Below are 17243 nucleotides of genomic sequence, written 5' to 3'. Positions count from 1 at the left end.
ATGGTGCAGGACTGTAACTTGGTCACTGGGTGTCGCTTCAGACCCAACTAATACAGTGAACATGAAAAGTTGTGCATCGGCTTTCGCAGTGGACCTGGGCTGCTGTGATTGGAGAAATTGTGTTGGACTGTCACAATGCTACACCAACAGACGGTGCAGCCACGAAGAACCAAGAGAGTCTGGATAGGTCTGATTTCAGGTGCCGCTAAGTGGGGGCAATGCAGATGCTCACTGTCTATAGGTAGACAATTCGTCGTGGCTTCAAGGCAGAAAGCGAGGACAGAATGTAGCGGTTCTTGACATAGCAGCAGTTTGTTTTTGGGTTTAGATGAGACGACACCTGAAGACAATTTGTGCAAGTTCCTCTTTTAACTTTAATTCAGCATTCCCCCAAAAAAGAGATCATCTGCACTCTGCACTAGTTTATGTGAAAAAATGAAGAATCATAGAGAGGTAGCAGCACTTCTGAGCTGGAAATACATATAGTGTCATCAAGTCTGTGTGGATTTTATTTCACGGGCGTATGTACATATAACATGTAAAAAGTGAATTTGTCAAACGTCATTTTTGTTGGTAGTCTAAAAAATACGAACATCTACGCGACTTTGTCGTTTAGTTTAAAGGAATAACATGTCTGAACGGTAACTGCTGGCAACCCAACGGCCGTGGAACTTTGCCGACTGGAAATGGGATGCGCGAGGTCTTGAAAGTAAGTACATGTGATGGGTGGGGTTTTTCAATGCAGCAAAGAGGATGCGGGAGGGGTGTGAGGACAGAGCAGCTGAGGTGCGATGCGAGAACCTGCATGGTCGCACGGATCCACAAAATTTTGACAGTCTACAAGAAATAAATCCGATGCGTTAAAATTCTCAGGTAATGTTTGCATCTTATTAGAGTGACATAAAACTAAAACCTAACTAATGTCTTAACGGTCAAAATGATTTAAATGGCAGCTGTTTGCATTGCTTGAAATTCCAAATGAATGATCAAAGCGGAGTGCGAAAATTCCTTTGCATGTGCAGTAAATGTTGAGAATCCAAACTGCACACACAGCACGACCCCCGTCGTTGTTGGCAAACATTAATCGGACACTTAAAATTGTGAAATGCTATGTAGATATGCAACCTAAAGAACAATATTCAGAAGCAGTCATTCGCGCTGGGTTATATCGATTGTGTATGCTGAGACGGGCCTTTAGAACGGGCTGATGACGATGCAAGTACGGCAGGTAACATTAAATTATTATGTTCAAGTACCTTTATCCCGGCAAAAGTTCTGACAATGTATTGAGGACACATTTATTATATGTCTACAAATTAAAGCGTATCTCTCGCTTGGGTTTACAGACTAACTTGCCCTGTCTCCACCGCAACTGTCGTGTGTAGGACATGTGGCTGCTGGCGGTTTTGCTGTCTGTCCCAACACATGTCTTTGGCACCCCACAGTGTTAAGTCGCTGGCAGCTACATTTTGCTGTCTTCTGAGAGGCCGTTTTTATATTTTGGGGCAGAACGCTCTGTGAATGAATATGGAACTGTTAAGATGATTGTATTTGGATGCTGAAGCCTAAGTTGACCGTATCCTTTATTTTGTAATCCTCAGTGAATATGTTAAAGGTTTTGATTGGCATCTCCTTTCTTCACATCACTGCCATCGTCCTCCTCTTCATCGCCCTTATTGATGATGTAAGTTTGTCCTTTCTTTGCCGTTTCCTTCACTGTTTCCAGACGACGCTGTATTTTTTAGCGCTACAACTACTAACTATTCTAACGGTCCTTTAACTTAAACGGACATAACAACAGAACGATAACGCAAGATTTTCATTATTTCCATGTCTAATTTTAGACCAGTTAACGGTGTATTAGCAACACGAACCTGTTTACGGTCTTATACAGGCTTGGTGGTTCACGAGAAACATGTACTCAGACATCTGGGGTAGATGGGTAATGGAATTTGATGATAATGTCTGGGTGTATCAAGACTTACCCACTTCTTATCGCAAAGGTAAATTCAGAAAACACACTCGAATGCATGATTTTTAACACTGTGACCTCCATTCTTAGCGTCCTTTCAGTTTTTCATCTTGTGTATACATTGAGGAGTAAAATGCGACCTTAACTGCAGACGTAGAGGTGTCTAAACTTTGGGTGTAACGAGGACTTTTTTCCCCCTCACCCGCGATGGAGAAGAAACGATAAAACCTCGTTTCTGAGAATGTCTATAAGAAATCAATAACAGAATTATTTGTAAAAGTTTCAATAAATCTATTTGATACACGTTTGAGAAAGTAAACACTCGAACTGTTCGAATCTTTTTGGCCCATATTGCGTATACTCAATTAACTTAATACATACAAGAAATGCCTAATAATTCACAGTCTTCTGTAATGTAAGTGACTTCTCTTTTGGCCTCCATAGACTATCTACAAGCAGTTCAGGCTTTTGCAGTGCTGTCCTGCTTGTTTACCATCTTTGCACTGTTTGTGTTCATCTTCCAACTCTTCACTCTGGGCAAAGGACAGAGATTCACTCTCTCTGGTGTCCTGCAGCTGACCTCATGTGAGTATCCTCTTGTGTCTGATTCAGACAAAGGATCACAGTTAAGTCTTCTGTAAACTGAAGGAAATACTGAGCTATGGTTCATGACGTGACTGGTATCCCAAGGTGACCCAGTGTATGAGAAAATCCATTAGCTTTTTTAAGAGAACTTTCAGCTGGCCACGCCGCACCTACGTTGTGTAAGTTTAAAATAAAGACAGTAAAAGGGACTTTTTTAAGAGATACATTTGTCTTAAGCATGTGACTTAACGACAATGTGCTGTAAAAAAAAAAAAAAGTGTTTTACAAGTAAAATCAAATATAAAACTGAACCGAATCAGGTTTTACTCCTACTTCCTCTGAATAAAATCAGTCAGTCAGTCTCTCTGTCTCTCTCTCTCTCTCCCTCTGTCTCTCTCTTATCCAGGTTTCTGTATAATGGTAGCTCTCTCAGTCTACACTGATCATTTCCACAGAGGGGAGAAAGATGGCTGGTATGGGTACTCTTATGTCCTGGCATGGCTGGTCTTCCTTTTAACCCTGGCCACAGGTGCCATTTATGTCGTCCTGAGGAAAAAAATGGATTAAAGCCATTATCCCAGAGGTTAATATTTGGGTATAGAAACATATTAGTCTAAATGTGCTGTGGTATATCAAATAATCAGTAAGGACATTGCTTTATTTCGTAGCACTGAGAAGTCCATGTGTGAAGAGACATTATTTACTATCTGAGAGTTTTAAACATTCAAAAGGCAGGATTTCCTAGGCTTTTAAGCCACGGTGCATCTGTCCGACAGCTTTGTTTGTTTGCAGTCTTGATTAAAACCCGTAGAAACCCATAGAATCAGTGCTTATCCTTGTGGATTTCTAACTTGATACACAAAAACACAGGACTCACAAGTTGGAAAGTTTGACCACCCCAGGGGGCTTCAATTGTATTTAAAGTTCATTTCATTATTGCACTTAAACAATGATGACATAGATAAGACACTACCAGTACATTGCTTATGACGGCACTGCAGTGATTTCTCATTGAATGTCCACTCAGTCTGACCGTTCTCTGTCGTCACATGGTTAGCTGTTTTAAGAACATTGTTGCGTGCCACCAAAACATCACAGCTGTCGTGCACTCGTGTGAGAAACTTTGAGAATCCCTCAGAAGTATGTGCTATAGCTGTATTCTTTCCTAAAAATGATCTTCATCTAAGTCCTAATAATAGACGAGAGGGATCTGATGAAACAAACAGTATCATTTTTGCATTTTGTGATGTCTTGGCCCTGTTAAAGGGGTAATTTGATCCAGACGTACTCATCAGTGAGATTACTATCAGGTGTGAGTTTGAGGAGCACTCCCTCCAAAGATAAACTTCTGTTTCACAGTCAGAACCTGCTCTTCATGACAAAGGTTGTTAAAAAAGTAATAAATCCATAAAACTCAGGATGGATAAAAAAAAAAAAACAGCTATGCAGGCTTTGGTTTTGAGCGGTACTGCAGACAGGCAATCCACAGTTTTTGGTATAAAACTGCAGAAAATTTTGATTTGAGTTTCATGAGCAGCGTGTCCAATCTTCTGGGGAAGTTTAAAAAAAAAAAAAAAAACAAAACCCCTGGGTGACGTCTAAGGATTTGCAGACTTCTGCTGTTGCTGTTTATGATTCGTACGTAAAGGTAACGCTAAACAAAAATCATTTGCATGAGAAGATAAACCAGAAGTAAAAGACTGCTCTCCAATCTCTGTGAAAAGTAACAGACAGAAACGCCTCCTCGTCCAAAACACACGGTGCTAAAGAACCTCTCAGCAGTAATCGAGTCTCAGGTTTTTACGGATTCCCTGCCGACAAAGACGGAGAATGTTAGATTAACGTGTTCAATAAAGACACGAAAATATACCGTCGGAGCTTCGATGAAGATCAGATCGCATTTTAAGATTAAGACAGACTGTCCGTTTTGTGAACTCGCGCTGTTTGTACAGATTAAATAGGATGTTGTCATGAAAACAAACAACAACAACAACAACAACAAAAAAGCGCTGTTTATTTGATGTTCCACAGCATGTTTTAGTGACGGTGTCACACACTTGCCCAAATTGTCTAAAGCCAAAAGAGGAGCTGGAAGATGAGAGAGGTTCAAGAATGTATGAAGACGTTTGTTTGTTTTTTTAATGGAAAAATAAATGCAAACAGAAAATATAGAGTGAATTATCTATAAATATATCTAAACAGAAATGATATGAAAATGTAGTTTTAAAGGATATATGGAAAGATTATACTGTACTATAGGCATCATGAAATAATGAGTCATTTCCTAACATAACAATATATTGCTAGTTCTGTCAAAATTAGATTATATTTCTACTCCTGTACATACCATATTTCTGTATGTTAATTTTTTTTTTGCCTCCTGTTTCACACTGGTGTAGAGAGAACTCAAAGTAAGAACTGTGTTGGACCAGTAAAAAAAAAAAAAAAAAATCCACTTCCTTGTCTTTACTGTCTGTATTAATGAATACTGTTGTCACTGACACTGGTAAATGTTTTTGTGCTTTTCCTGAGAATTCTAGAACTTGGCTGGCTGATTCTGATTCCAGAATACGACTCTCTAGTAAGTTTTCCCTACAAACTTACTTTGGAACCCCAAACTAGGAATGCTGTACGGCTTTATAATCAAAGTTTAAAGTGGCATATACTTAGTTGAAAGGTGAACAGCATTGGGAGGTTCCTTTAGGTCAATTTGTGCCCTCACATTATAGAGCAGACACTTTATTGATCCAAACAATATTGAAATTGACCGAGTAAACTCCTAATGTAGAACAAAGAGCCAGGAGAGAGGTTCTTCCTGGGAGAGATTCCACTGAGCCGGTTCTAGAATCAAAGCACAATGACTCCGATTTTTTAATGTGGGGGACCAGTTCCTGTTCATGTCTGTGACGCTAAGCAATGTTAATGCACACGGAAACATTCACCTCAGTTAACACGTGAATAAAAACCTACAGTAAAGTATGTAAATGGACTGGTACAATTTTATTTACACCTGACAAACACTGTATTTCACATAGATGCTTAAAATAAATAGAGTGCACAGTTTGTGATGTCCTAAATACGAAAGCACTAAACATTCAGATCCAAAATGGCATGAGAAAATCAAAATGGAAGGCAGACACCTATACAGACTCATGTTCCACTAAGCAGCCATTTTGTCACAAAAACAGATTTCACGTTTTTTCATCCTGTGCGGACAGGAACGTAGAGACGGTCAGCTGAACGTGCAATGTGTCAAGCGTCTGCTCAGTTCAGTTAGCCCGCTGAACTTATAAGACTGACAGTTCTCCCTGCATGATGCACCAGGCATTGGCACAGGAATGTTCCACTGTGTGTGATTCTATAGGGGGGTGGGGGGAATGTTAAAGAGGACTGAACTAAATGCCCTGACCGGAGGGGGTGATCCTCTCTTGTACAACAAGGTGGAGGAGATGATTGTGCTCAGCAGAAAGAAGAGGCCTGCAGTGAAAAGAGAGATGGAGAGGAGATGAATTATTGTGAAAATCAGTTGCATTCGTTATTGAACAGCAGTGTTCCCGTATTTAAATGCATTTACATTACATCGCAAAAGCCAAATCTACTGCCACGGTTATTCTGTTTAATGGAACGAGGACAGATCTTTAAGCTCACCATAACTCAGTCTGAAGAGACTTCAGAGATTCTGTGTCCTTCTCCTGGCACGCCATCTGACCCAAGTAAACAAACAAACAAACAAAATAAACACATGTATATAAATGAACGCGTGTAAATACATGTCGTCTCTCTCTCTCACAGATGCACGTTCAAATGCCTCACGACTTTGTGACGCCTTCTGTTCAGATGTGCACTGTATTATCTCTACGCTGGTGGCCAAAAGTCAAGGGTAACATTATAAGAAGCGTGAAGGTTTAATTCACGTTGCGTTTAAGTTCTCTGCAAAACCACAAAGGCTACAATCCGAAGCCAGGCGACGAACGCGGCCCGCGTCAGGCCGGCGGGGGTCACGCACCCCCGGCGAGCGAGCTACAGGGCTCGGCGGCAACGACCCAGCCGCTGGAGGGTCTGCTGAAGGAAGGAAGGCGGTTTTTCCACAGCCCTGCTCATCAACTCACGCCCGAGGTCATACACCCTCATCTGTTTTACACTATGCTTCTTTTTTTGCACCTTCAGTGTAAACTGTTTACGTTTTTCCAACTGTTTACCCCCCCCGTATATAGCTTACATGATATTATTATGTATTATTTTTATACTGATTCTCTTATTTATTTACCTGGACGCGGCTTTACATTCTTCATTCCTTTATTTAATTTTTATACGGACATTTAGCTTTACGTTCGCGCCGCTGTCGGAGTTGTTGCGAAGTAATTTCACTGCCGTCGCACTTGCGCGATCGAGCGTGTGACGAATAAAACCTCTTGAATCTTGAAACGCCCTGTTTACAGGTCAACTCTCCACGGGACTGACCCTCGTTCACAGGCAGGTTAAACATCATCACTGCACTTACCACCACTGACTGCAGGAGCAGGAAGACGTCCTCAGGCAGGAAGGTCACTGAAGGAGGGGACACAGAGAACAGTCAGACTGGACCTGTACCAGGCCATCGTTTCAATGACCGTCTATCAACAAAATGTGTTAGCACAGTGTTACGGCTGATGTGGTTTTCACTACCAATTCAGCTTGTGGCATAATGAACGGAGACTTAAAAGAGATTGGTACAACTGCAGGAGTCAGACAGGGTGAGTATTACAAATATTTTACGCGGTTTCAGAGAGGAACGTTTGTAAACCCAAGACAGGTGAAATTTCTGCCGAGGCGAAGTTAATCCCAGGCTTCCGAGCCCCGCGTTAACGGTGGGTCATCTGTGTAAATCCTACCTTGGCCGTGCGAGTCGAACGATTCCCAGGCATATCTCTCCAACGTCTGAGCATGCTCCGGTAAGAGCTTCTGAGGTGGTGGCTGACAAACAAACAAACAAACAAACAAACACAGTTAATCTCAGGATTCCACAGAAACCGCACAATTACGTCATTCCGCATTCTAATCCTGCAACGAGATACAGTGTCTGTAGGTTAACACATATCATATTAACAAGGACACACAGTATATATAAAATAAATAATAATAAAAAAAAAACTGACAGTGAAATTCTGCGGTGCGGTTAAGAACTAAAATATACCAAATCAGAGTAAAGTGAATTCAGTCCTACCTCCAGTAACATAAGCAGCAAGACTCGAGAGATCTCGCATTTAGCCACAATGTCCATAAATGCACCTACGGAGAAGATGAGAGGATTTTGAACGATGGCAACAAGCAAGGTCTTTCACCACTGTGGTTTTTCCATTATAATAAAGCATGTCTTTTTTTGTTTACCAGCGTGTGCGTGTGTATCTATATCTATATCTATATCAACAGACAGTGACACAGGGGGAGCTTTCCTCATCCTGCTTTTACAATCATTTCAAGCATAACTATCAGAAGTGAAGTGTATCAGAGTATGTAGCATATCAGAACACAACAGAACAGATCAGAACACATCAGAACAGAATACAACAGAACAGAACAGAACAGAACACATCAGAATACAACAGAACAAAGCAGAAAACATCAATATCAGAGACTGACCGACAGGGGTGGTGGTGCCGGGTAACTGCAGGCCTCTCTCCTGACACAGCATCTGCATCTCAGACAGCACAGCCAGGGCTCCATCATAATCACCTATCAAACAGCACAAACAAGCCTTTACAACCATTACCTATCAAACAGCACAAACAGACCTTTACAACCACCAGCCAAGGCTCCGTCATAATCACCTATCAAACAGCACAAACAGGCCTTTACAATCATCAGCCAAGGCTCCGTCATAATCACCTATCAAACAGCACAAACAGACCTTTACAACCACCAGCCAAGGCTCCGTCATAATCACCTATCAAACAGCACAAACAGACCTTTACAACCACCAGCCAAGGCTCCGTCATAATCACCTATCAAACAGCACAGACAGGCCTTTACAACCATCAGCCAAGGCTCCGTCATAATCACCTATCAAACAGCACAAACAGACCTTTACAACCATCACCTATCAAACAGCACAAACAGACCTTTACAACCATCACCTATCAAACAACACAAACAGGCCTTTACAACCATCACCTATCAAACAGCACAAACAGACCTTTACAACCACCAGCCAAGGCTCTGTCATAATCACCTATCAAACAGCACAAACAGGCCTTTACAATCATCAGCCAAGGCTCCGTCATAATCACCTATCAAACAGCACAGACAGGCCTTTACAACCATCAGTCAAGGCTCCATCATAATCACCTATCAAACAACACAAACAGACCTTTACAATCATCAGCCAAGGCTCTGTCATAATCACCTATCAAACAGCACAAACAGGCCTTTACAACCATCAGTCAAGGCTCCGTTACAATCAACACGGTTATCCCTGCAGCACATTATCTCTACAGACAAAGTGCCAAACACAACACCCTTGTTCTGCATCACATGAATGGGGCTTGCTAGGAATAAGATTCATAACAAGAGCTCGAGTTCACTGAACAGTCTTAGAGGGAAGGTTTAGGAATGATCTTTACAGCCAAAACGTTAGGCATAAATAGAGATTCAGCAGCAAAGGATGGGCTTAATTCACAGCGTCTTGCTTGTTTCCGTAATGCGCGGGCTATCACACGCTCTGTGGATCGATATCTTGCAGGAAGTTCTCTCCTGTTCTGCGGTACTCACGGGTCAGTATTTTGCAGGAGGCCATCTCCCACAGAGAAAGCAGAGCCTCAATGGGCGTCTGAGACTGGAGCTCTGCTGCTCTCTGAAAGTGGATGACTGCCTCACCCGGTCTGTTCATCTCCTGACAGAGAGAGACAGAAAGAGAGAGAGGGAGAGAGAGAGAGAGAGAGAGAGAGAGAGAGAGGGGGGGGGGGGGGGGGGGGGGGAGGAAAGAGAAAGAGAGTGTGTGTGTGTTTTCAACATTGTCATTATTAATCACCATTTTCAATAAAAGTGTAGTATGTAAAAATCATTATTTCTTACCTTAAGAGCATTGCCAAGCTCATGGGACAGACTGGCCGCCATCACTGGCTGGTTCATCTCAATGTAGACCTGCATTAACAGAATGAACCTGTTTGCAAATGGCGCTTCGACGACTTTGACTTTAACCATATCTTAGGTCGGTTTTTGTTATGTGCTTGCTACTATGACATAGTAACCTGAACATGGAGGTACAATATAATGTAGCCACGACTTGGGTGTGATGACTCTAGGGGCAAATCAACTGTGTTAGCTGTTCCCCTGCGTTACAGGGTTCACATGTAATGTCCTGACAGACAGACACACACAGGCTCACAGAACATCACTGTTTCACCCATCCAGTCCCCTCCCAAAGAGCACCCCCCCAATCCAGTGTCCTCTCCTTTATTAGCTCTGGTCTAAATGTTGGTATGTGCAAAGCGTAGCCACACTGATGTTAATGAACACACATGTCCCATCTTCAGCACACCATGGTAAGTATGGACAAAGAACGGAGACTTGTTCAGAGATTTGGAACGGAACGGAACGGAATGTGAAACGGTACCTTGATTGCAAAGCTGTAGCAGTTGAGTGCGGCCTGCATGTGCTCGTCGAAGCCGGGGGCTTGCAGCGCCCTTGTCTCCCGCTCGGCGGACAGGAAAAGACGGGCAGCGTCGGTCAGGGCCAGGGCCTCTCCCGGAGCGTTGAACAAAGTCTGCTCGCATCTAAAAAAAAAAAAGAAGAGGTTCAATGTCAAGAACCTAGATGGAATTTAAAACACACACACACACACACACACACACACACACACATCTGTACAGATAATGAATGCATTAAACGTTAGCCCCCTAGATAAAAGCACTGAATATTAATATCCATTAATAACTTCAAAGATATAAGGAGATTTCACTGATTGGTATTATTATTAGAGAAGTTAAGACCACTCTACACCACCGCAGATCAGGTTTCTCTGATCCGTGCTGGTCAGCTGATGCTGAAGGTCTATACTGACGTACCGGGCCATGGCCAGGTTACAGAACGCTGCATATTGGAGACAGTCCTGCTGTTTCAGTTCCTTTGCTAACTGGCCTGAAATAAGACATTCACAGTCAGTTAACTTTTAAATATATGATGCTAATTCATGTTTACATACAAGTTCTAATCCACGTGTTTAACTCTCTGTCAAGTTAAACACGTGGATTAGTTTACACCGAGTGCAAACTCACCGAATTGCTCGCTCGCCTCAGCAACATTGGGCTTCCGCAGAAAACGCCTTTAGACAAATGAAAGGTACAGCGTTACTAACATATCAACATCTTACGGCACATTAGAGAAACTACGCATAGATATCTTACAAATTTACGTTCAGAGCTTGCTGTAAAGACTGGTGTCGTTACTCCTGTTAATAACACCATCCCAAACTCCTATGTAATAAAAACAAACTTGCATATGAAACGCACACATATTGTTAGATTTTAGAGGACCAATGGCAGTCAAAAATAAACTACAGATAACGCAGCACCGAAACTTGACAGTCAAAAAATGCTGAACGATATTGCTTTCGTGACAGCGAGTTGTTTATCTTCAGTTAGCATGTTTGCTAACGAGCTGTCACTGAGTGCCTAATACAAGATACATCCCCTGTTTATAGATCTTGGCAATAACTAGCTGATTGATTGAGAATGGTATATAATACCGGGTAACTACATGTAATATAAATGATCAAGCCATTAATATCGTACTTTTTAAGCTTATTAGACACCGCTCGGTAGCGCGTCAGAAAATCACCCTCTGCGGCCATTTTTGATGATGTGTGGAGGGCGTGTACAGAGTTTACAGTCTGCCTGTATAAGCTGATCCAGGATCAGGTTCCCCAACTGTGTCGTAATTTCCAAAGATGAAACATCAACTAAGTGTATCTGCGACAAATCTTGATACAAATCTGAAATTATGAAGGGATGAACATAAAATTTAAACATACAACAACAGTTGTTTTACGAAAATCTACCAGAAACGTACAACCCCTTCAGCAAAAGGATTCCACATTCATAAATCTAAATGAATGTAGAGGATGGATTATTGAATCTTTAGGCTACTGAATTTAACTTTTTTTTTTTTAATTCTGTTTGTAACAGTTGTATTCAGTAACGTTCTTATTGGAAAACTTCATTTGATGTTTAAAAAGTGAAATTATAAAATTAAGTCATCAGTAAAAAAAAAAAAAAGCAAAAAAAAAAAAAAGCTAAGAACATCTGAAATGGGAAGGGAGGGCGAAAGCGCGTTCACCGCGCTCCCTTTGATTCGTGGAATGGTTTTGAAGGGCAGGTTTTATTGTATGTTTGGAATAAAACGGAGAGTAAGGTGATGCAATAACAAAGGGGAAAAAAAATTGAGTCTTGCGTGACAACAGTCATACTTAGGCTCTGTCCACGTGCGTGTTCGTGCTTTCCATTATTACACAACCTCTGATGCAAACACAAACTAAAACAAATCACAGAAATAGCGTCAAAATTACACTGAGTTATGAACTAATTTGGCGGGAAAACCACGACATGTATATAGACAGAAGTACCTTTATTCTGTGAAACAAGAGGGAAAAAAACATTTCTGGGAATGAAAGGAAGGGAGAAACATGAAAATATATACATCTGTTGAATATAAATCACACGTTTTCATAGACAGATTCAAAGATGCCTTCCTCTGGTGGGTCAGCCTGGGTCTGAAAAAGAGGAGAACAAAATTTAAGTGATGTCGACCAAGCTACCATAAAAAATACTACTGAATTTGTCAACCTAACCAGGTTACCAAAAAAAAAAAAAAAAAAAATACTATGTAAGTAGGGTCTTATGCAATGTTTCGTTGCAGGAAAGTCCCACTGCAAACATAGACCCACCATAATTTCCTTTGTCACTTTTTTCTTCCTCTTCTGCTCCGTGGTCTTGTTCACTTGCTCTGGCTCCAGAACATCATAGACTGAGGCCGGTCGTGCCTCCAGTGCCTGAGGGGGAAGATTTGACGGATTTAAAGTTTATCAGTGACAAAAACTAATCATCTTAGGATCATATGGAAGGAAATTTAACTTCCTCCACATGTACTGAGTCTACAAAAGAACACTCATCTAAACCAAACTTTTTTCTTTTCTCTCTTTTCTTTTTTCTTTTTAACTGAATGCTGCTAACTATTTGGGCGTTAGAAAACTAAAGCAGTTGTGCGGGTGACTGCAGAACCGGACATGAGCATCCAAACCAGTGTAAAATAAGCTGACAGAACATGTCGAAGCCAAGAGAGTAAGAACACGACACCAACAAGCAGAACAACGAAAGAATCGACAAGACGGAAAGACAGACACGCTCACCGTATACACCGACGAAGAGGGACCGTCCTCGTCTGTCTCTACTCTGTCGCTCTCCGACTCTTCTTCTTTTCCTACTCCTTCCCCGTCAGCTGTAGACACAGGCGAATCCTAAAAGAAAACAAGGTCATATATTGAGAGCTTGTGTGGGCTGTTCTTTTTTACACGCAAACCATCGGCATATGAAATCTATTAAGAGAATGTGAGCCTAAGCTTCACAAGCTACAGTAGACATGTAGTACAGCTGTGCAAGTGTTCATTTCATCCCTCTTAAATTATCAATAAATCATTTAGTTTTATGCTGTGAAAATACTGTTCCCTTGGCAACGCACGCTGATCGCCTCACCAAAATCCTCACTGTCAAAACAGACCTATATAGGTTTCTAAATATATTGCAGTGGTTGAATTGTAAAAAAACATCATCTCTGTGCGAAATTAACCCGTAGTTTGAGAAACTACTTAGAGATAATGGTAATGAAACATAATTATGGTCGATGCACAGAAGCAAATTTGAGTTCTACATTTGTAATCAGACAGATGAATGAGGTCAGATAGTATTTATAGCACTGAATGGCTAAATTACATGTACCTAGCTGAAAGAGGAAAACGGTGCTTAGGTAAACCAGTCTCCCTTAGACCGCTCAGGAATCTTACCTTGATGCCTCTGAAAACGTAAACTGAGCCAGCCACACTGAACACCAGGAGCAACACGTTAAAGATTATCACAGGAAGCATGACCCCTGACCCTGTCTTTGGCTCCTTGTAGCCTTCATCTGTAAGGAGAGAGAGTGAGGGTGGGGTGGGGGGGGGGGGGCGCTTTTGAATCACTGTATTATATCTGGGTGGATGCTAAAGCTAAATTCTAAATGAAAAATGTATATATCTATATGAAAGCCCACAATGACTTTTTTATGTGACACACACACTGATCAACTGATTTAAGAAAGAGGCAGAGAAAGAAGGAAGAGGGAGAGATGGAGAGAGAGAGAGAGAGAGAGAGAGAGAGACAGGCAGACAGACAGACAGAGACAGAGACTCTTACACTCTTTTCCTGTTACACAACCATCAGCACAAGTTTCTGTTCACATTGTCACGGGAGAGAGCTTTTTTCATATCCTATTTTGATTTCAGCAGTACCATAAAAAAAAAAAAAAAAAAAAAAAAACAAAAACAAAAAACAAAGACCTCTCATTTTCATTCACGTTATATTCACGCCTTTGCTTGCCCTCATACTCACCTCTCACCAAAACCGCCCAGTTAGCCACAGCATCGCTGTACTTGCATTTATATCCTCCAGAACTTGAGCTGTTGGTCATTTTAAAGTTAACTGTCACCACATGAGATTTCTGCATCAGCAGGTACGGGACAGTGTTACGCGATATCTCATCTCCATTAAAGTAGCACGTCAGATGGCCGCTGCTCTGGTTGACAGAAGTGTGTATGAAAAATTTTAACTGTAGGGTCTCTCCGGCAAATGCTACGTAGGTGCTTGGCTTTAGGGTGATTGAAGCACCAGCTATGGAACAGAACATACAGATCAGACAAAGAAAACCACACATAAACATGTAAATAAATACAGTTATTTATCGTCTGTATAGCAGAGTAGAAACACAGCATGAAAACGGGACCACACTCTGATTCAAACGCACACAGTATAGTGGAAGCAAGAATATGAACTTAGAAAGAATAAAATGAAAAATATTTACTGATTTGACTATAAATAATCAGTACAAGCAATGACAACAGCAGGTCAGTCTCTGAATCCATACCACAGGTTCAATAGTTCATTCTGAGAAAGCAAGCGGGAGAGAGAGAGAGCGAGAGAGAGAGTTTTATAGTACCTGTAGCCTGATTAACACAGCCAAGTAACAAAATAATCTTCAGAATGCACATTGTGCTAACACAAAGCCACCGTTCCCTCTGAGTGAAGAAGAGAAATCTTTTTCCTTCTATGCGAAAACATTAAAAGAAGAAAAGATAAAAAGAAAAGAAAAAGAAAAGAAAAAAAAGAAAATTCAAGCTCTTCCAAGTCCGAATTATAACCATGAAAATACTGTAACAAAAGGGAGTCTGTTTTAGTCTAAAAAAAAAATCGACCGCCAAAGCAGGAAATTGTGTTAAGTGAAATTAGCAGACTAAAGACTATCGCTGAAACATACTGTGGTCAGGTGATCTCATTCACCCTTGTGCAAACTCCTTCAAGAGTTCCCGTTTTTTCTGTTCTCGACTTCCTCCAAACGGACTTCACTGAACTGAAGCAAATACTACAATTTACTTTCGAGAATCATCAAACAAATCGAACCCATTCGCTACGCTCACGAAAGAGTTATACCCTGATGTGAGACTCACAGAAACACACGAGTGGATTGTTCATCTTTGGTGTACATAGGTCCTGAGAGACAGTTTATCTTATGTCATTTCGGTGAGGCTATCAGTTTGTGGTAACAATTAGAAATCATAAATGTCTTATGCATATTGAGCAAAGAGTAGGAGAAAATTAAACTAAACATCTAGTGTTTGTTTTATTTTTATTTTCTGAAAATTGGTGCTCTGTTTATACGGGAAAAAATGCTACGCCATATCTGGCCACAGGGGGGTAGTGTCAGAGTGAATGTGGAAGACAAGACGTTATCTCATAAACTCATGACGTTGATTGGTATTGACAGGGCATTATGAAAGATGGAATGGTGACAACAGGTGAAATGAGTTTCCAGCTACCACGAGGCATGAATTCAGTGTTTACAATCCAAAAATGTTTATTTTCTTTTTAGGAATCAGAGAAGAGTGTTAATGACATAGTCTGGTTTTTGTTTAGGGTGCAGAGGGGGCTAAGCAGGTATAGGAGAGAAACACACACACACACACACACACACACACACATGCAATCTGATGGCTTTAGGATTTGGTTTCTTTTCCTCTCATCTGACAGGACTTCAGAAAAAGGAGGAGGGTGGAGGTGGGGGGAGGGAGGGGCCAAGAGATAGATAGATAGACAGAGGGAGAGAGAAAGAGAGAGAGAGAGAGAGAGAGAGAAAGGAAAGAACAGAAAGGAATTCAGTTGAGGTGACAAATTGCTTGGGTGTTTAATGAGAAACAGGTGCAAATGTGTGTGACTTCACTATTCACTGGCTTCACAGAGACGCACAGGCAAAAAAAAAAAAAAAAAAAAAAAAGAGGATAAAAAGAGAATTAACAACGAGAAAAACAACTCAATTTTCAGTGTCCAGGGATCAAGCCAAAACTGACCTCACACACTGAGACAAAAACCGAGAGAGAGAGAGGGAGAGAGAGAGAGAGAGGGAGAGAGAGAGAGAGAGAGAGAGAGAGAGAGGGAGAGAGAGAGAGAGAGAGAGAGAGAGGGAGAGAGGATATAACATCTGACATCTGGATGCCAGTGAATAAAACCATTCCTCAATCTATAAGTCCTCTCTCTTTTGTTTTTCTTTTATCTTTAATGTACCATTAGTTCACTTTTAAACCTCTGAAAACACTGCATATTTTATTCTCTTTTTTAAATTTTTATTCATTTTTTAAATACTCTCTCATATGAATCACACACACACCTGGAAACAATACACACTTTAACTACAGTGACCCATATTTGACATTACACACACTCTGCAGTATCCAGGCCAGCCCGTACACAAGACACCTCACACCACTCTATATTTCAGATGTTTCATCTCTAATTGGTATTGGAAACCATTTAATCACATATGCAAACAAATGAAGTCATTCATTCCTGTCCTAGGTATTTTATAAGATATTTCAATTCAGAAACCAGAAATCAGATCAGGGTGGAAAAGATTCGGCTGACTTCTCTGCCAACCTGTGTGTGTGTGTGTGTGTGTGTGGGTCAGAGAGAATAAAAACAGATACAGAGAGAGAGAGAGAGCGAGGGAGAGAGTGGGAGAGAGAGAGAGGGAGAGAGAGAGAGGGAGAGAGAGAGAGAGAGAGAGAGAGAGAGAGAGGGAGAGAGAGAGGGGGGAAAAACCCAAGTTGGAGAAATATTTAAAAATGATAGGAGGAGACAAACTGAAACAGATCTAAGGATGAGGAGGTGCACATCTGGAGTTAAGCAGAGAGAAAGAGAGAGAGAGAAAGAGAGAGAGAGAAGGAGAGATAAAGTGCACACAGAGAAAGCAGAGAGAGAGAGAGAGAGAGAGAGAGAGAGAGAGAGAGAGAGAGAAGCAGAGGTGTGAGGCCAGAGCTCACCAAGTTTTTCTCAGTATACAGATTGTCTTTAAGTGGGAGCACATTGACTGGCCACATTCTACTCTTAATTATATTACAACTACCCATAGAGCC

The 17243-nt window shown here is 41.2% G+C and overlaps 2 protein-coding genes across 2 annotated transcripts; one reads left to right on the top strand and one right to left on the bottom strand.

Moving 5' to 3' along the window:
* The first annotated feature begins 1606 nt into the window (after positions 1–1606).
* Positions 1607–3124, top strand: LOC115817517 (epithelial membrane protein 1). Its single transcript, XM_030780832.1, has 4 exons — positions 1607–1684; positions 1895–2003; positions 2417–2557; positions 2964–3124. The coding sequence occupies exons 1-4, from the start codon at positions 1607–1609 to the stop codon at positions 3122–3124; spliced, it is 489 nt and encodes a 162-aa protein (XP_030636692.1).
* Positions 3125–5566: 2442 nt separating this feature from the next.
* f8a (coagulation factor VIII associated) lies at positions 5567–11384 on the bottom strand. The gene is made up of 12 exons (XM_030780589.1): positions 11326–11384; positions 10810–10856; positions 10600–10672; positions 10149–10308; positions 9608–9676; positions 9305–9425; positions 8177–8269; positions 7761–7825; positions 7429–7510; positions 7059–7105; positions 6206–6261; positions 5567–6034 (listed from the first exon to the last, which is right to left on the bottom strand). The coding sequence occupies exons 1-12, from the start codon at positions 11382–11384 to the stop codon at positions 5953–5955; spliced, it is 954 nt and encodes a 317-aa protein (XP_030636449.1). The 3' UTR covers positions 5567–5952.
* Positions 11385–17243: the final 5859 nt, after the last annotated feature.

Source organism: Chanos chanos, chromosome 7 (assembly GCF_902362185.1).
Source record: "Chanos chanos chromosome 7, fChaCha1.1, whole genome shotgun sequence".
NCBI classification, from domain to species: domain Eukaryota; kingdom Metazoa; phylum Chordata; class Actinopteri; order Gonorynchiformes; family Chanidae; genus Chanos; species Chanos chanos.
This window is presented reverse-complemented; position numbering and strand designations above follow the sequence as displayed.